Below are 13,954 nucleotides of genomic sequence, written 5' to 3'. Positions count from 1 at the left end.
ATAACACACTTTTCATTAACGAAAATCTCAAAGTGCTACAAAAAATAATGAAAAACACAGGACTGAGGGTTAAAAAAATAAATAAATAACTTCCAAGCTCTGTAAAAAGTAAAACCAGTGGTAAAATCATGCAGAGGCAGGCTTGATTAAAAAGAAAAACCTTCAAGCCTTTTTTAAAGTCAGCCAATGATTGCAGAGCTCTCAAATATTCAGGGAGGGAGTTCCAAAGGTGGGGGGCAGCCACACAGAATGCCCGATCCCCCATGGCCCTTAATTTAGTCYGTGGAAGGTGGAGGAGGTTACTGTTCTGTGATTGGAGAGAACGGGTGGATGAATAAGAAACGAGAAGGTCCTTTAGATAATCTGGTTTAGTTCTGTTTAAACATTGATGGGTAATGAGAGTAGTCTTGTATTGAATTCTGTAGGTGACAGGAAGCCAGTGGAGGTTATGGAGAATGGGTGTAATGTGATCAGATTTACGAGCTCTCCGTAAAATCCTGGTAGCACAGTTTTTAACATACTGAAGCTTCTGGAGGTTTTTGCCAGGGATTCCAAAAAACAGAGAGTTGCAGTAGTCAAGCCTGGAGGAGACAAAGGCATGGACGAGTTTCTCTGCGTCAGCAAAAGTAAGAGACGGGCAAAGTTTGGAGATATTACGGAGATGATTTTCAAATGTAAGATGAGTGTCCATTCTCACACCAAGGTTAATAACAGAGGTGGAGAGGGGGATGTCTTGACCAGAGAAGGAAATAGCTGTTTTAGTTGAAGTTTGAACCTGGTGAGGGGTGTCTATCAGTATGGCCTCGGTTTTGGAGCAGTTAAATTGAAGAAAGTTCTGACTTATCCATAAGCTCATCTCCTCCAGGCAGGTAGTGAGGGCACTGAGATGATGGAGATGACAGTGGTGATGATGATCCAGTCCTGATGTACAGCTGTGTGTCATCAGCATAACAGTGAAAAGAAATATTGTAATGATTAATGATTTGACCTAAAGGAAGCATGTAAAGGGAAGGGGCCCAAGAACTGACCCTTGAGGGACACCACAGGTGACACAGACAGTCTGGGACTTGGTGTTGTCAAGGCTAACATATGCCATGTTTCCATCAAGGTTTTTAATGCACATTTTGAAGTATCGCATCAGAAAAGGTGAATGGAAACGGCATGATTCGACAAAAACTTCCTCTAATTCGCATAAAAGTTGATACGCTCACTTGAGGTGGTTCTTGTTTTTTTTTTTTCGAAAAAGAGTTAATACGCAAAAGGACAGATGGAAACACATTTGTCAAATCAGTTCTGACGTAGCGAACATTTACCTCACATGTTGATCAGCTGTTCTTGCTGTTTGTCCGAAACCGGTCCCGGTACCAGAGTGACTGCAGCTGGACCTCCCCCCGCTGTCGGCGTATTCTCAGTTATTCCCGTAACGTGAAGAGAACTGCATTTATTTCTCTATGTCTCCAGACAGCAGTAACATTGTCAGAACTACTTGATAAGACAGAATAATTACAATTTTCTGACAGTAGCAACTAGGGCTGTGTATTGGCAAGAATTTGGCGATACGATACATATCATGACAGAGGGGTCACGATACRATATATCCCTATATATTGCGATACTATAAGCAAGGCGATATATTGCGATATATTGCGATTTTTTTGTCCAAAAATTCTATTAAATAAAAACCTCTTACAGGGGAAAAAAATGAAAAACCAAAATTCATTGTCTCAGAAAATTCTAATATTACATAGACATGCTTTTGATACATTTAGCTGTGTTCTGCTTTGTATGTATTTTATTTTATTTGTTTCATATTTCTTATTTCATCCATTTTTTCAATTATTAGACTAAATTTGACAATAAATAGTTTGAAAATATATACATTTTGCAGCTTTTAGTTTTTAATATTAATTTACAATATGGTCAACCAACACTTAACAATGGCCTCTACCTCAAGAGGTAGAGTAGCCAAATGGCTGGCTCACTGCTGCCAACTAGTGGTCAGAGGCTGAACTACAACATAAAAATGAACGGCTGGCAGGAAAGTTGACATTTTAAACCTTAATAAAAATTCGATACAGAGCTTTAGAATATCGATACAGTATCGGGAAATGAAATATTACGATATTTCAGTGTATCGATATTTTCTTACACTCCTAGTAGCAACACATTCCTGATAACTTCTCTCCATTTTCCTGAGATGCGACTTTTACTTCCTGTTTACTACACAYATGCGTTTGACGTAACTGATTCACTTCAAGCCAGTTGATGGAAACATGTCTGATTCGCATTTATTCGTTTTTTCCTTTTTGCAAAATTTTTTAAAAATTGCTCAAAATTCGAATTAGAGTTGGACGGAAACACGGCTATTTTCCAGCCTATTGGAGAGGAACGATTTAAACCGGTCCAGAACAGTGTCACAGAGACCGACCTCCACTTGAAGACGGTGGAGGAGGATGCTGTGATCCACAGTGTTGAAAGCTGCAGTGAGGTCCAGAAGGAGAAGAAGGGAGGGAGAACCAGTGTCAGCAGCCATGAGGACATTGTTGGTAACTCTCAGAGATGCGGTCTCAGTACTGTGAGCCGCACGAAAGTCAGACTGGAATTTCTCATACAGTGAGTGCTGTTGTAGGTGAGCCTGCAGCTGGGCAGTGACTGCTTTTTCCAAAACCTTTGATAGAAACGGGTGGTGAGAAATAGGACGATAACTGGAAAGATTATCTGGATCCAAACYGGATTTTTTCAGAAGAGGCCTGATGATGGCAGTTTTAAGAGGCGGTGGTACATGACCAGATTGTAGAGACTTGTTCATTATTTGTGTGATTAGTGGGCATATTGCAGAGTGATTAGGTTTTATGAGAGCTGAGGGGAAAGGGATCCAGGGCACAGGTAGATGGCTTCATTTTCTTGACGATGGTCTCCACTTTACTCTGAAAGTCCTCATCAAAGCGGCTCAGGGATCCAGAATGCAGACAGGCAGATGGGAAGTTAACGTCAGGGAGGCTGAGAGCTGAGATCTGAGTTGACTTTGTTTTTGAAAAATGAAAGGAACAAGTAGCAGTTTTGAACAGAGTCCTCAGCATGAGTTTGTTTAATGGGATGAAGGAGATGATTTATTGTGGAGAAGAGCTGTGTGGAGTTTCCAGGGCAGTTGTTAATGACGTTAAGTAGTATTTGGACCGTGCTTCTTTTAGAGAGAAGGCGTAGGCTTTTTGATCATCTTTATATGCCTGCTTATGTACAAAGAGACCAGATGATTTTGCACGTCTCTCAATAGCACGGCCAGCTGCTTTCATCTTACGCAACTCACCAGAGTACCAGGGAGCTGAAAGGGAGAAAGACGCCATCGTTGATTCAAGGGGAGCGTGGAGGTCCAGAAGCTCATGGAGAGATTGGTTATAGTAATCCACAGAGTCTTTGCAGATGAATGCACAGGAAAAAAGTCCAACAAAAGATGACAACTGGAATAATCCAGACGACACGGAGGTTGACAGAGGCAACAAGGTAGCGCCACAACGATAGCAGCTAGATTAAGCTGTCCATATAAGTACTGGTTGACAAACCATTGAGCAAAGTAATTGTCTTTCTCCTGCACCATCAATTTCAATGTCTTCGCCTCCTCCATCAGGCCGATCAGCTTGTCCTGCTGTGAAGCTAGTTTAGTGAGCTCGGCTGACATATAGTTTGAGGATTTTTTAATCTCCTCCATGTTCTGCACGACTGCAGGTTCTTTTTCTCTACCAGATCCCCGTCATCCAGGCCTGATCTCGTCAGCTGCCTCCAGCCACAGCCTTCAACCACCACCAGTCCCCGCCAGAACGCCAGAGCCGGTCGTCCCCAGCTACTCTCCAGCCTTCGGCCTCGGTCACTCAATTCATTGAATGTCTCCCATGTTTGGTTGGCTCCTTCCAAAGTCTGCTTTAGCGGTTAGCTTTTATTGGAACTAGCATTTGGCATTCTTAGCCACAATCACACAAAATTTCAGCTCAACTTTTCCCAAAAAAGCTAATTTAGAGTCATTTGAAACTAGCTGCAGTGGCCATCATGAATTTTCAAATCAATTGACATCACGAAAATGTGGGCGGGGCTTAACTGAGTTTGTTYACTTTGTTTATTGGAGAATGTGGCGTCTGTGTTTCTGCTTCCTGACTGTGATTTATRGAACGTTACTGAACTCAAATGCAGATGTCAGGATGGCTGAGTGGTCTAAGATGCCAGACTCAAGGAACTTCCTTCCCTCGTTGTGTGTGGGACTTCTGGTCTCTGACTGGAGGCGTGGGTTCAAATCCCACTCCTGACAAAACTTTGATCAGCGCTGACTTTATAAGCTCATGACTTGACTCTACTACATGCTGGAGGTTGCAGCTTCCAAGCCGCCGAATTTCAGCTCATTATGTCTAAAAATAACTGAATCAGAGCCATTTGAATTGGGGCCTTAGTGGCCATCTTGGACTCTTTTATTTAATTTCAGCATTTGTTGAGCAATGCTCTCCACTACCACCACACAAAATTTCAGCTTAATATCTTTGAAATATTATTGTCAGTTACTATTGTACAGGTTATTAACTTTGTGTGTCAGAAATTGGCTGAAATACAGTAAATTTGTTTCTCAAATTAGCATTAGCCCTCAGCTTAAAATTTAAATAAGCTTTCACAGTGTCAGTGGGATTGCTCTTGACTCACGCCAAATTTCAGCTAAATGTTTCTAAAAACGGCTAATTTGTAGCTATTTAAAATTAGCTTTGGTGGCCATATTGGATTTTGTTAAAGATTGTTACTTGGCTACAGCTACACTAATTTTCAGCTTTGTTTGTAAAAATGTCATTGCAGTTAGCTTAGCAATTGGTATTTTTAGTTACAATCACACAAAATTTCTGCTCAATATTTCTTTAAAAAAAGCTGATTTAGAGCCATTTGAAACTAGCTGTGGTGGCCATTTTGAATTTTCAAATTGCGACCTGTCCAGGGTGTACCCYGCCCCTCGCACTGTGACTGCTGGACATGGGTACCAGTGACCCACGCGACCCTGAAAAGGAAGAAGCGTGTACAGAAAATGGATGGATGGATTTGTATGCCCTTAAAAACCACCTTAGCCACCCCTTATAAAAAGTCTAGCTCCGCCCCTGCTGCCAACAAAAAAATTGTGTTGACCCCTAGAAGAGAGCAGCCAAAAGAAGAACATGAGTTGTGTTTTAAGCTGTTTTGTTTTGGGGTAAACTTGTCTGATGTAGGAAACCTCAGAGGTTCTGAAGAACCTCCATCTGATCATTGTTGAGACATTCCTTCAGTTGGATTTTGATAAATAAAAGCAGATTTATCTGAGACAAACTCGGGAAAGGACTTTACCTCCGTCAGCTTGCTCCAGTTGAAGGACTTCAGCGGGTTGGAGGGTTGAGGAATGTTCTTCTTCTTCTCTGTTAGTCCTAAAGGGGCTCCTGGAGGTGGAGGGGGAGGAGGGGCTAACGGAGCCATGCCAAAGGCTACGGGGCCTCCTGGAGGAGGTGGTGGTGGAGGAGGATGAGGGGTGGAGCTGGATGAGGAAGAAGCTGCAGGACCTTGACCAGCAGAGCTCACCGGAGGTCCTCCAGGAACACCGGAGGTCTACCGGGAGGAGAACAGACTCCTCAGGTGCTTCAGTTCGAGGTGCAGGTGGATAAAAAGAGGCAGAACTTACGGAGCCCAGCTGCTGCAGACGGGAGGACAGGTCCTCCAGCTGACGCTTGGCCTGCTTGTGCTCGTTGCTCTCTCGCTCCAGCTTGTCCTTCATCTTCTGCAGCGTCTCCATCATCTCCTCCTTCTCTTTGTTCTTGGCCTCGCACTCCCGCTCTTTCTTCTCCAGGCGCTGCTGCAGGTTCTGTTGCTCTGAGAAGACGTGACGATAAAAACCTGAACCTTCAGGGTGTTTGGATCCTGAACCCATCAATGAGGACAATATTTTTAATTCATAAAACATTCAGCTCATTTATGACAGCGGTGCTACGACTTTTGGTATTTCAGCTATTTAGACTTTTTCAGCTTTTTCACTTTTTCACCCTTTTTTTTGCCATTAAAAATGAATGGAGCTGTTTCACCTCCTTAAAATCCTTCAAAATGTTTATAAATCTTCACTGCTCCTTACATCTTTTTGTTTTCCTGCTTCCTTTAACTTCCTTGTGCTAATTTTAGCTCAATTTTAATTTGTAGATTTTTAATTTTTTGACAATTTTAGCTTTTTCCCCACTTATATTTATATAATTCTGCTTTTTTTCCCAATTTTTTGTGCTTCTTTCTGCTAATTTGAGCTATTTATGCTTCTTACAATTGCTTTCTGCTATATTTGCCTATTTGCTGCAATTTTAGCTAATCTACAGTTGTTGTTAGCTTTTTATGCCAAATTTACACGCTATTTCAGCTGTGTTCTGCTTAGTTCAGCAAACTTGTTATGCTTCCTTACACTAAATTAATAATTTCCAGCTACATTTTAGCTGTTTTGGATATTTTACAACAAATTTTCATGTTTTTTACTTTAATACTGTTTTTTATTTTTATTTATTTATTTATTTATTTATTTATTTATTTACATTTTTACACCCCTTCCACCATCTGGGTGCTAATTTAAACTTGTGTCTTCTATCTTTAGCTTGGTTTTATGCTAATTTAGGCTTTTCTCTGCTATTTCAGCTATTATTCTGCTCCTTTCTGCTATCCTGCTAATTTCTACCTTTTCTGCTAATTTGAGCGTTCAGGTGCTTTCTGCGTTTCGGCTACTGTTTAGCTATTTGTTGCTAAATTTAGCTTTTTCAAGCTAATTGTACATTTATACATTTTTTCTGCAAACTTTAGCAAATGTGCTCCTTCTGCATCTTCATGCTAATTTCACCACCTTCAGCTACATTTTAGTCATTTTGATGTACATTTTTTGGCTGTTTTAGCTTTTTCACAACAAATTGTCACTGTTTGGATTTTTTTCCTTGTTTTCTAATTTGACATTTTTTACACCGTTTTCACCATATGGCTGCTAATTTCAACTTGTGTCTGATAAATTTAGCTTGTTTTACACTTACTTTAGCTTGTTTCTGCTATTTCAGCTATGATTCTGCTCCTTTCTGCCATTCTTCTGGTACGGTCTGCTTTTTTGGGTTAATTTGAGCTTTTTACACTTCTTCCAGTTGAATTCAGCTAACGTCAGTGCTTTCTGCGTTTCGGCTACTTTTCAAATGTTTAGCTGCTTGTTGCTAAATTTATCTTTTCAAGCTAATTTTACATTTTTACAGCAATTTATCACTTTTTTGTACATTTTTTCCTTGTTTTCTAATTTAATAAGAAAGAATTTCTAGTGTGCACGACTCAAATTTCCTTACAAAAAGGGGAAAAGATTAACTAGGTAAATGGGTTCTAAAGAATCATAAAAATGGGATAACAAGCACTCCAAAAAGTACCATGTTTTTAATAAGGGCAGGAAACGGGACACATTTCGGCTACATGCCGTCGACACGACAGGAAATGCAGTTTTTSTAGTTTACCTTTTCTCAGCTTGGCAGCTTCATCTTTCCACTGTTTCACCTCGTTTTCATCAACCAGCCTACAGAAAGGTAGGTTATTTTCCTCTCATCATGTTTTTAATCCTTTTTAATGCTTTTTCGTTATTATTTATAACTCTAAACTGAAAGTTCAGACTCACAAGCTCTGAAGATTTTTAACGTTGAAGTCACCCAGAGGAGCAACGTCKGGGTTGTCACCTCTGGGCGTCTGCAGAACCAGCTGCTGAACAATCTTGTCCAACAGCGTCCAGTACTGCAGCGTGCTCCTGCTCTGCTTATCTGAAATAATTTATAAAAACATCTGCGAAGGTGCTGTTTGGAAGAAGAAAAGGTGACGGAGYCGTGTCTTACAGGGCATGAGGAGGCAGTGCTGCAGCACAGACAGCAGGTGAGGGTACGACTCCGAGTGGCTCAGTTTCTTCCTCAGCAGCTCGAACATCTGGTTGGCACTTTTAGTGTCGACGTGGACCTGAAGCAGAACGTGTCGGATCATCACTGCCTGAAACACCTGCTTTATGTTGTTTAAATCTACAGTTTCTTACAGAGTCAAAGCAACTGGACAGCTGGTATTCATCATCACTGCGGAGCGTCTCAAAGAAGTCCAGATGCCTGAAAGAAGCTGAAGTTAGACGACGATTGTAAAAAGAGTTAAATGGAAACACCTGGCACACCTGTCCAGGGTGGAGTTTTCATGCTGGCGCAGTTTATCAATGATGGGTTGAATGCCCAACATTAAAAACTCGTAACGTAAATGGATCCGGAATTCCAGACTTTTCTGAAAGCAGAATCACAAAAAACACAGAAAATCAAATTGAAAAATTAGATTCTTCAATCTATTTTAATTGTACTGTGATGTTAAATGTTTTAAGGAGCTCTAAAAGTTAATGAATGATAAATAAAGCGATCACCTCTCCTGCTCCCTGGCTGAGTAAAGCGTTGATGAAGGACATGATGGCTGTTTTCAAACTGACTTCATCTCTGTAGCGGCCGGTGGATCGGTCCAAATCTGTCACCAGGTTCTGAACACAGAACACAAAAGGTTTGAAGTCATGTTCAGGGATCATTAAAAACCAAACTTTTACTCTGAAAATTAGGCACATCCTGTCAGCTGATGTCACCTGTGCTTTACAACATCAGGTAGCAGTAAAGTTAGATTTAATGTTCTCTGTGTAAACTGAAGCTGTACTTCTGAAACTTTACTGAGACGTTGTTCAAATGATTTTAAGATGCTGATTAAATAATCCTGAAACATTTTGAAAAGTACCTGAAATATTACTGACAAAATACCCCAAATTATTCCTGAAAAGTACCTGAAATATTACCACAGGTTACTCTTGTAAGAATTACTGATTTTTAATTTTGCTAAAATACCAAAACAAAAATAGCTAAAGTATTATTCTGAAAAGTAATTCAAACCTTCCTGAAAAGTAGCTGAAATGTTGCTGAAATGTTCTTGAAATACTTAAAAAATGTTCCTGAGACATTGTTGAAAAATTTATAAAGTAATCATCAAATAATGTTCAATCATGCAGTAAAGCAGCTGAAATGTTGCTGAAATATTTTTAAAATGTTCCTGAAGTGTAGGTAAGGTTTTGTGAAAATGATGCTAAAATGTACTTGAAATGTTCATGAACAGTAAAATATTGCTGATCTGTTCCTGACCAATARCTAAAATTTTGCTGAAATGTTCATGACCAGTAGCTCAATTATTGCTGATATATTCATGACCACGTGACCAGTAGCTAAAATATTTCTCARATGTTCCTGACCAGTAAATAAAATATTACTGAATGTCCATGAACTGTAGTTAAAATATTGCTGAAATATTTATGATCAGTAACTAAAACATTGCTGAAATGTTCCTGACATGTTAAAGTGCTTTTGAACTTTTCTGTAAAAGAACCTAAAACTTTGTGGAAATGTTTCTGATATTCTGTTGAACTACTGCTAAAAGGTTCCTGAAGTTTCCTTGAAAATTTTCAGGGTTTAACCATTTCTGTGTGTTTTTATCTGTTTCATTCCACTCCCTGACACACCTGTTTCCTGTTTCCATTCAGCACACCTGATTTGTTTCTCGTTCTGTCTGTCAGGAGGTTTTTCAGTCCAGATTCTCTGATCCCCTGTGGTTTAGTTTAGTGAAACTCCGGCTGCTTTTTAACTTTTGTTTTAGCTGCCTGCACCTGTTCTCCATCTGTTTTTTCCTCGTCAGGTTGGCTTGACTTTAGATTGTTTAAATTCTGAGGTTAAATTCCTTCCTGATGAGCTCAAACCTGAACTTCAGCTGAAGGAACTGCGCTTTGCTGCTGCTGCGTATTATAAATTCATTCACAGCTCAGGGAAGCTGGACGGACCTGGAACCGAGTTCTCTCTGAGGCGAACGTYTGGTAGTGCAGCATCGCCTCCAGAACCTTCTTATGGCCTCCTGGAACCAAACAGACGGCTCCGAGGATCTCACAGACCGCCACCTGAGGACAGAGGGAGATTTTTATTAAAAACAACAGCAAGTAAATAATCAAATGCTCAGGACCACCAATGAGAAGGTCCAGTTTGACTTCAGAAAATATATATTTTTCAGAGATCGTTTAGTCTGAAGGTTGATTTAAAAACAGGCTGTTATCAAGAGAATAAACTAAAACTAAAACAATTCAAGTTAAATCAAACATTCTTTAAATTCCACACGGATCCATTTCTCCAGGACTGAAAGGTTCTGATTCCACAGATTTTAAAACAAGTCGCTGCTTTTATTTTTTTTAAATTAATTACATTTGTTAAAAATGTTTTCTATTGTTTTTTTGAATAAACTGAGTCAAAATTGTTCTGATTAATTTTATAAAATAAAAAATAACAGATTTGTTTACAATAAACTGAGTTTTCCCTACAAATTCGACACAAAACCTTCCAGGAATGTGTTTTTGGCTCACCGACCAGAAAATCGTGAGTGTTTGGTTGTTTGTGGGCGGAGTCAGTCCTGTGACAGGTAGAGCAGGAAGTTCTTCACCTGAAGACACCTGTGCAGGTACTTCCTGCTCTGACGCTGCTTCCATTCATCCTAACAAGCTTCTGAAACCACTGAGAGCTACGTAGCTGAAACCAAAAAACTAACCAATGCAAAATGCTAATAGATAGAAATAGCAAAACATTAGCTATAATTAGCAATTACTAGCTTACATAACACAGGGCTAGCTAAAAGTAGCAGAATGATAGCTAGAAACTAAAAACAGTACAAGCCAAACATAACAAAAAAGTAGCTAAAAGCTAAAGATAGCAAAATTTAGCTTAATCTATTAAAATGCTAGCTAAAATAGCAAACAGTTAGCTACAAATTAAAAACAGTAAGGGTTACAAAAAGTAGCAGAAGGCAAAACAAAAGTTAAAAATGCAGGTAGCTAAAAGTAGCAAAACACAGCCTAAAACCAGAAAAGCGTAACTGAAATGATCAGAAGGTTGTCAAAAGGTTTAAAATAACAAATCTAGATTAAAAACTGAACATAACAAAAAGCTAACTAAAATCTCAAGTGAATGACAGCTAAAAGTAACTAAGGTTAAAAGTAGCAGAGGCAAGCTAAATGCTAAAAATAGCAAAGCGCTAACTAAATGTATCAAAAGGCTAGCAAAAGACTTAAAGTAACAAATCTAGTATAAAACAAATATTACAAAATGCTAGCTTAACTCTCAAATTGTTGAATGATAGCTGTAAATAGCTGAAGCTAGCTGAGAGTTAGCAGTAGCATTGATAGTTTGCTAACATAGATTTTCATGTATTTGARGGGATTTGAAGAGATCTTAATGAAACTCTAGGAGTAAAATATTTATAAATAAATAAAGTCATATATTTTAAAAAAGAAACAAAACTTAAAGCAACCATCTGCTGAATGAGCTGAATGTTTTGGTTTATGAACAGCTAAAGTAGCATAAATTGTGCTTCTCAATAAACTTGTAGTAAACGTTTGAGGAGCAGCTCGGACACTCGGGTTAAGGACCAGTTTTAGTTCGTTTGGGTCGAAAGGTTTCGGCTCTTCACCTTGGTTTTGATGTTTTCGGCTGCGAGACTCTGTGCGATGATGTTGATGCTCTCGGGGTGCCCCAGGACGTGAGCTCTGCCCTGAGAGCTGTTCATCAGGGCCTTGAGGCAGCCGATCAGAGACGTGTGGACCCGAGACTCGGACGTCTCGTAGTCCATGGACTTCAGGAAGTTCAGGATGCAGGAGAGGCCGTCCATTTCGATGAACCGGGTCACGAAGCTGCAGGAGAGAAGAGGCGGCAGGCAGGTGAGCGATCTGAGGTTCAGGTGAGCCATCGCCTGCTGGACTGAGGACACGCACCTGATTGGCTGAGTCCGGAGTGCTGTTTTCAGACCATCTACAACCTTCTGGTTTTCTTCTTCTAATGGCTCCAGATTCTTCCTCTGAGGAGATCAAAGTTGGTCCCAAACAGAAACAGAAWAACACCTTTCATTGTTTTTATTTGATTCATTAAAAATTTTTTTGACTCACAGCAGCCATGAAGTTGATCTTATCAATGTAAAACTGAGGCATCGTGATTCTGTCGTTGTCATCTGGTCCCTGAAACACAAACAAAGAAACTTAAAGTGTATCTTACAACCCCTGTGAAAAGATAACTCCGCCCCAAGGTGAAATTTGAAAAATGCATCAAAGTGGGGAGGGGAGGGGTGTGTGGGTAGGGGAGGGGAGGTTAGAGAGCGGAGGTGTGGCCAGTACGAGAGAACAGCTAGCATTAGCATAATTGATGCTACATGGAGAGTGACCACAGTATCGCAGATAGTCACATCTCTAAACGTCTGAGGTGGAGGATTTTCACCCCACACCAGCCTCGGACAGAGGAGGAGGAGTGCTCAGACAGCCTGACAGAAAAAAATAAAAGCAGAGAAATTAGAGAAATTATATTTTAAATTGGAGCTAAATCCTAATTATCAAAGCTAAAATTTATCAAAAGGCTAAACGGTAAAATTAACAAAATGCTAAATCTAAATGTATCAAAAGGCTAGTTTAGAGCTAACTGTGGAAAAGGCTGGTTAAAAGTGGCAAAAGGCTAAAGCTAAAGTAGCAAAAAGTTAGTTGAAATGATTACAAGACCATCTCGAGCATAACAACTGCAAAAGACTAGCTAAAAGAGACAAAATGCTAAAGCTAAAGTAGCAATAAGATAGGTGAAACGATTACAAGACTATCTTGAGCATAACAACAGCAAAAGACTAGCTAAAATAGACAAAAGGCTAAAGCTAAAGTAGCAAAAAGTTACTTGAAATTATTACAAGACTATCTAGAGCATAACAACAGCAAAATACTAGCTAAAAGAGACAAAAGGCCAAAGCCAAAGTAGCAAAAAGATAGATGAAATGATTACAAGACTATCTAGAGCATAACAACAGCAAAATACTAGCTAAAAGAGACAAAAGGCTAAAGCTAAAGTAGCAAAAAAGTTAGTTGAAATGATTATGAGACTACCTAGAGGGTAACAATAGCAAAATACTGGCTAAAAGTGACAAAAGGCTAAAGCTAAATTAGCAAAAAGATAGATGAAATGATTACAAAACTATCTAGAGCATAACAACAGTATAGACTAGCTAAAAGAGACAAAAGGCTAAAGCTAAAGCAGCAAAAAAGTTAGTAGAAAAATTGTTACAAGATTATCCAGAGGGTAAATACTGGCTAAAAGTTAAAAGTAAGAAAACAATAGTGAAAAGTAGCATCAGAAGACAAGAACAGGAGATAAATCTTCCATTGTGGTGGGTTAGTTGTGCAGTACAGTTCTTTTATTTTATGGGGATTTTTTTAAAGTAAAACTTCAGACAGTTAATGCTAAATATCCGTCGTTACGCCGATGATACTCKGGTGTATTTATCTGTAGCTTTATGAACCCAGTCATTCAGTCCTTCCATTAAACATTTGTATCTTAAAGACATAAAACCCTGGATGTTCTGGTTTTTGGACCTTATTTTTTGACTCAAATAGGTTCTTTAACTTTCACATCTGCAAACTCAACAAAATCACTAAAACTTTCTTGTCCCAGAGCGATGCAGAAAAACTGGTCGGTGTGTTGACCTTTTCTAGGCTAGACTAATTAAAATTCTTTCTGATCCAAACGAAAAGTGAAAATGTTGATGTGTTTATTAAGAACGACACATTTAAAGTGATGAAGAGTTGTTGTTGCTCCGTTCATCAGGGCTCGCTGCACCACATGAAAGAGCTGATGACCACTGAGCTACTGGTGCTTGTTGTCTGTTAGAGTGAAGAGTCACCTGTTTCCTGTACAACAGGTGTGTTAGTGTTAATAACAGGTGTCTCACCATCTTCTTACTGCAGTAAATCTGCCACTTCTTCTCYGCTGGGAGAGCAAACATGTCCGCTCTGTGCTGCTCTGACAGCTCCAGCTCATCCTGAAACACAAACAGGAGGAGGAGTTTCTGACAGTTCCAG

The 13,954-nt window shown here is 39.5% G+C and overlaps 1 protein-coding gene across 1 annotated transcript in view; it reads right to left on the bottom strand.

The window, feature by feature from the left end:
- The window catches only part of daam1a (dishevelled associated activator of morphogenesis 1a), a gene marked incomplete at its 5' end in the record, with an annotated part of 36,173 nt that extends 22,259 nt beyond the window's left edge, over window positions 1-13,914 (bottom strand). The window contains 13 exon segments of the mRNA XM_014011839.1: window positions 5,344-5,598; window positions 5,672-5,859; window positions 7,500-7,558; window positions 7,658-7,796; window positions 7,869-7,986; window positions 8,060-8,126; window positions 8,189-8,292; window positions 8,426-8,536; window positions 9,869-9,982; window positions 11,539-11,758; window positions 11,840-11,922; window positions 12,011-12,079; window positions 13,825-13,914. Of these exon segments, the coding sequence (XP_013867293.1) occupies window positions 5,344-5,598; window positions 5,672-5,859; window positions 7,500-7,558; window positions 7,658-7,796; window positions 7,869-7,986; window positions 8,060-8,126; window positions 8,189-8,292; window positions 8,426-8,536; window positions 9,869-9,982; window positions 11,539-11,758; window positions 11,840-11,922; window positions 12,011-12,079; window positions 13,825-13,914 (1,617 nt within the window).
- Window positions 13,915-13,954: the final 40 nt, after the last annotated feature.

Source organism: Austrofundulus limnaeus, unplaced genomic scaffold, assembly GCF_001266775.1.
Source record: "Austrofundulus limnaeus strain Quisiro unplaced genomic scaffold, Austrofundulus_limnaeus-1.0 Scaffold85, whole genome shotgun sequence".
Taxonomy (NCBI): Eukaryota; Metazoa; Chordata; class Actinopteri; order Cyprinodontiformes; family Rivulidae; genus Austrofundulus; species Austrofundulus limnaeus.
The sequence above is the reverse complement of the archived record's forward strand: the minus strand, read 5'-3'. Positions and strand labels throughout refer to the sequence as shown.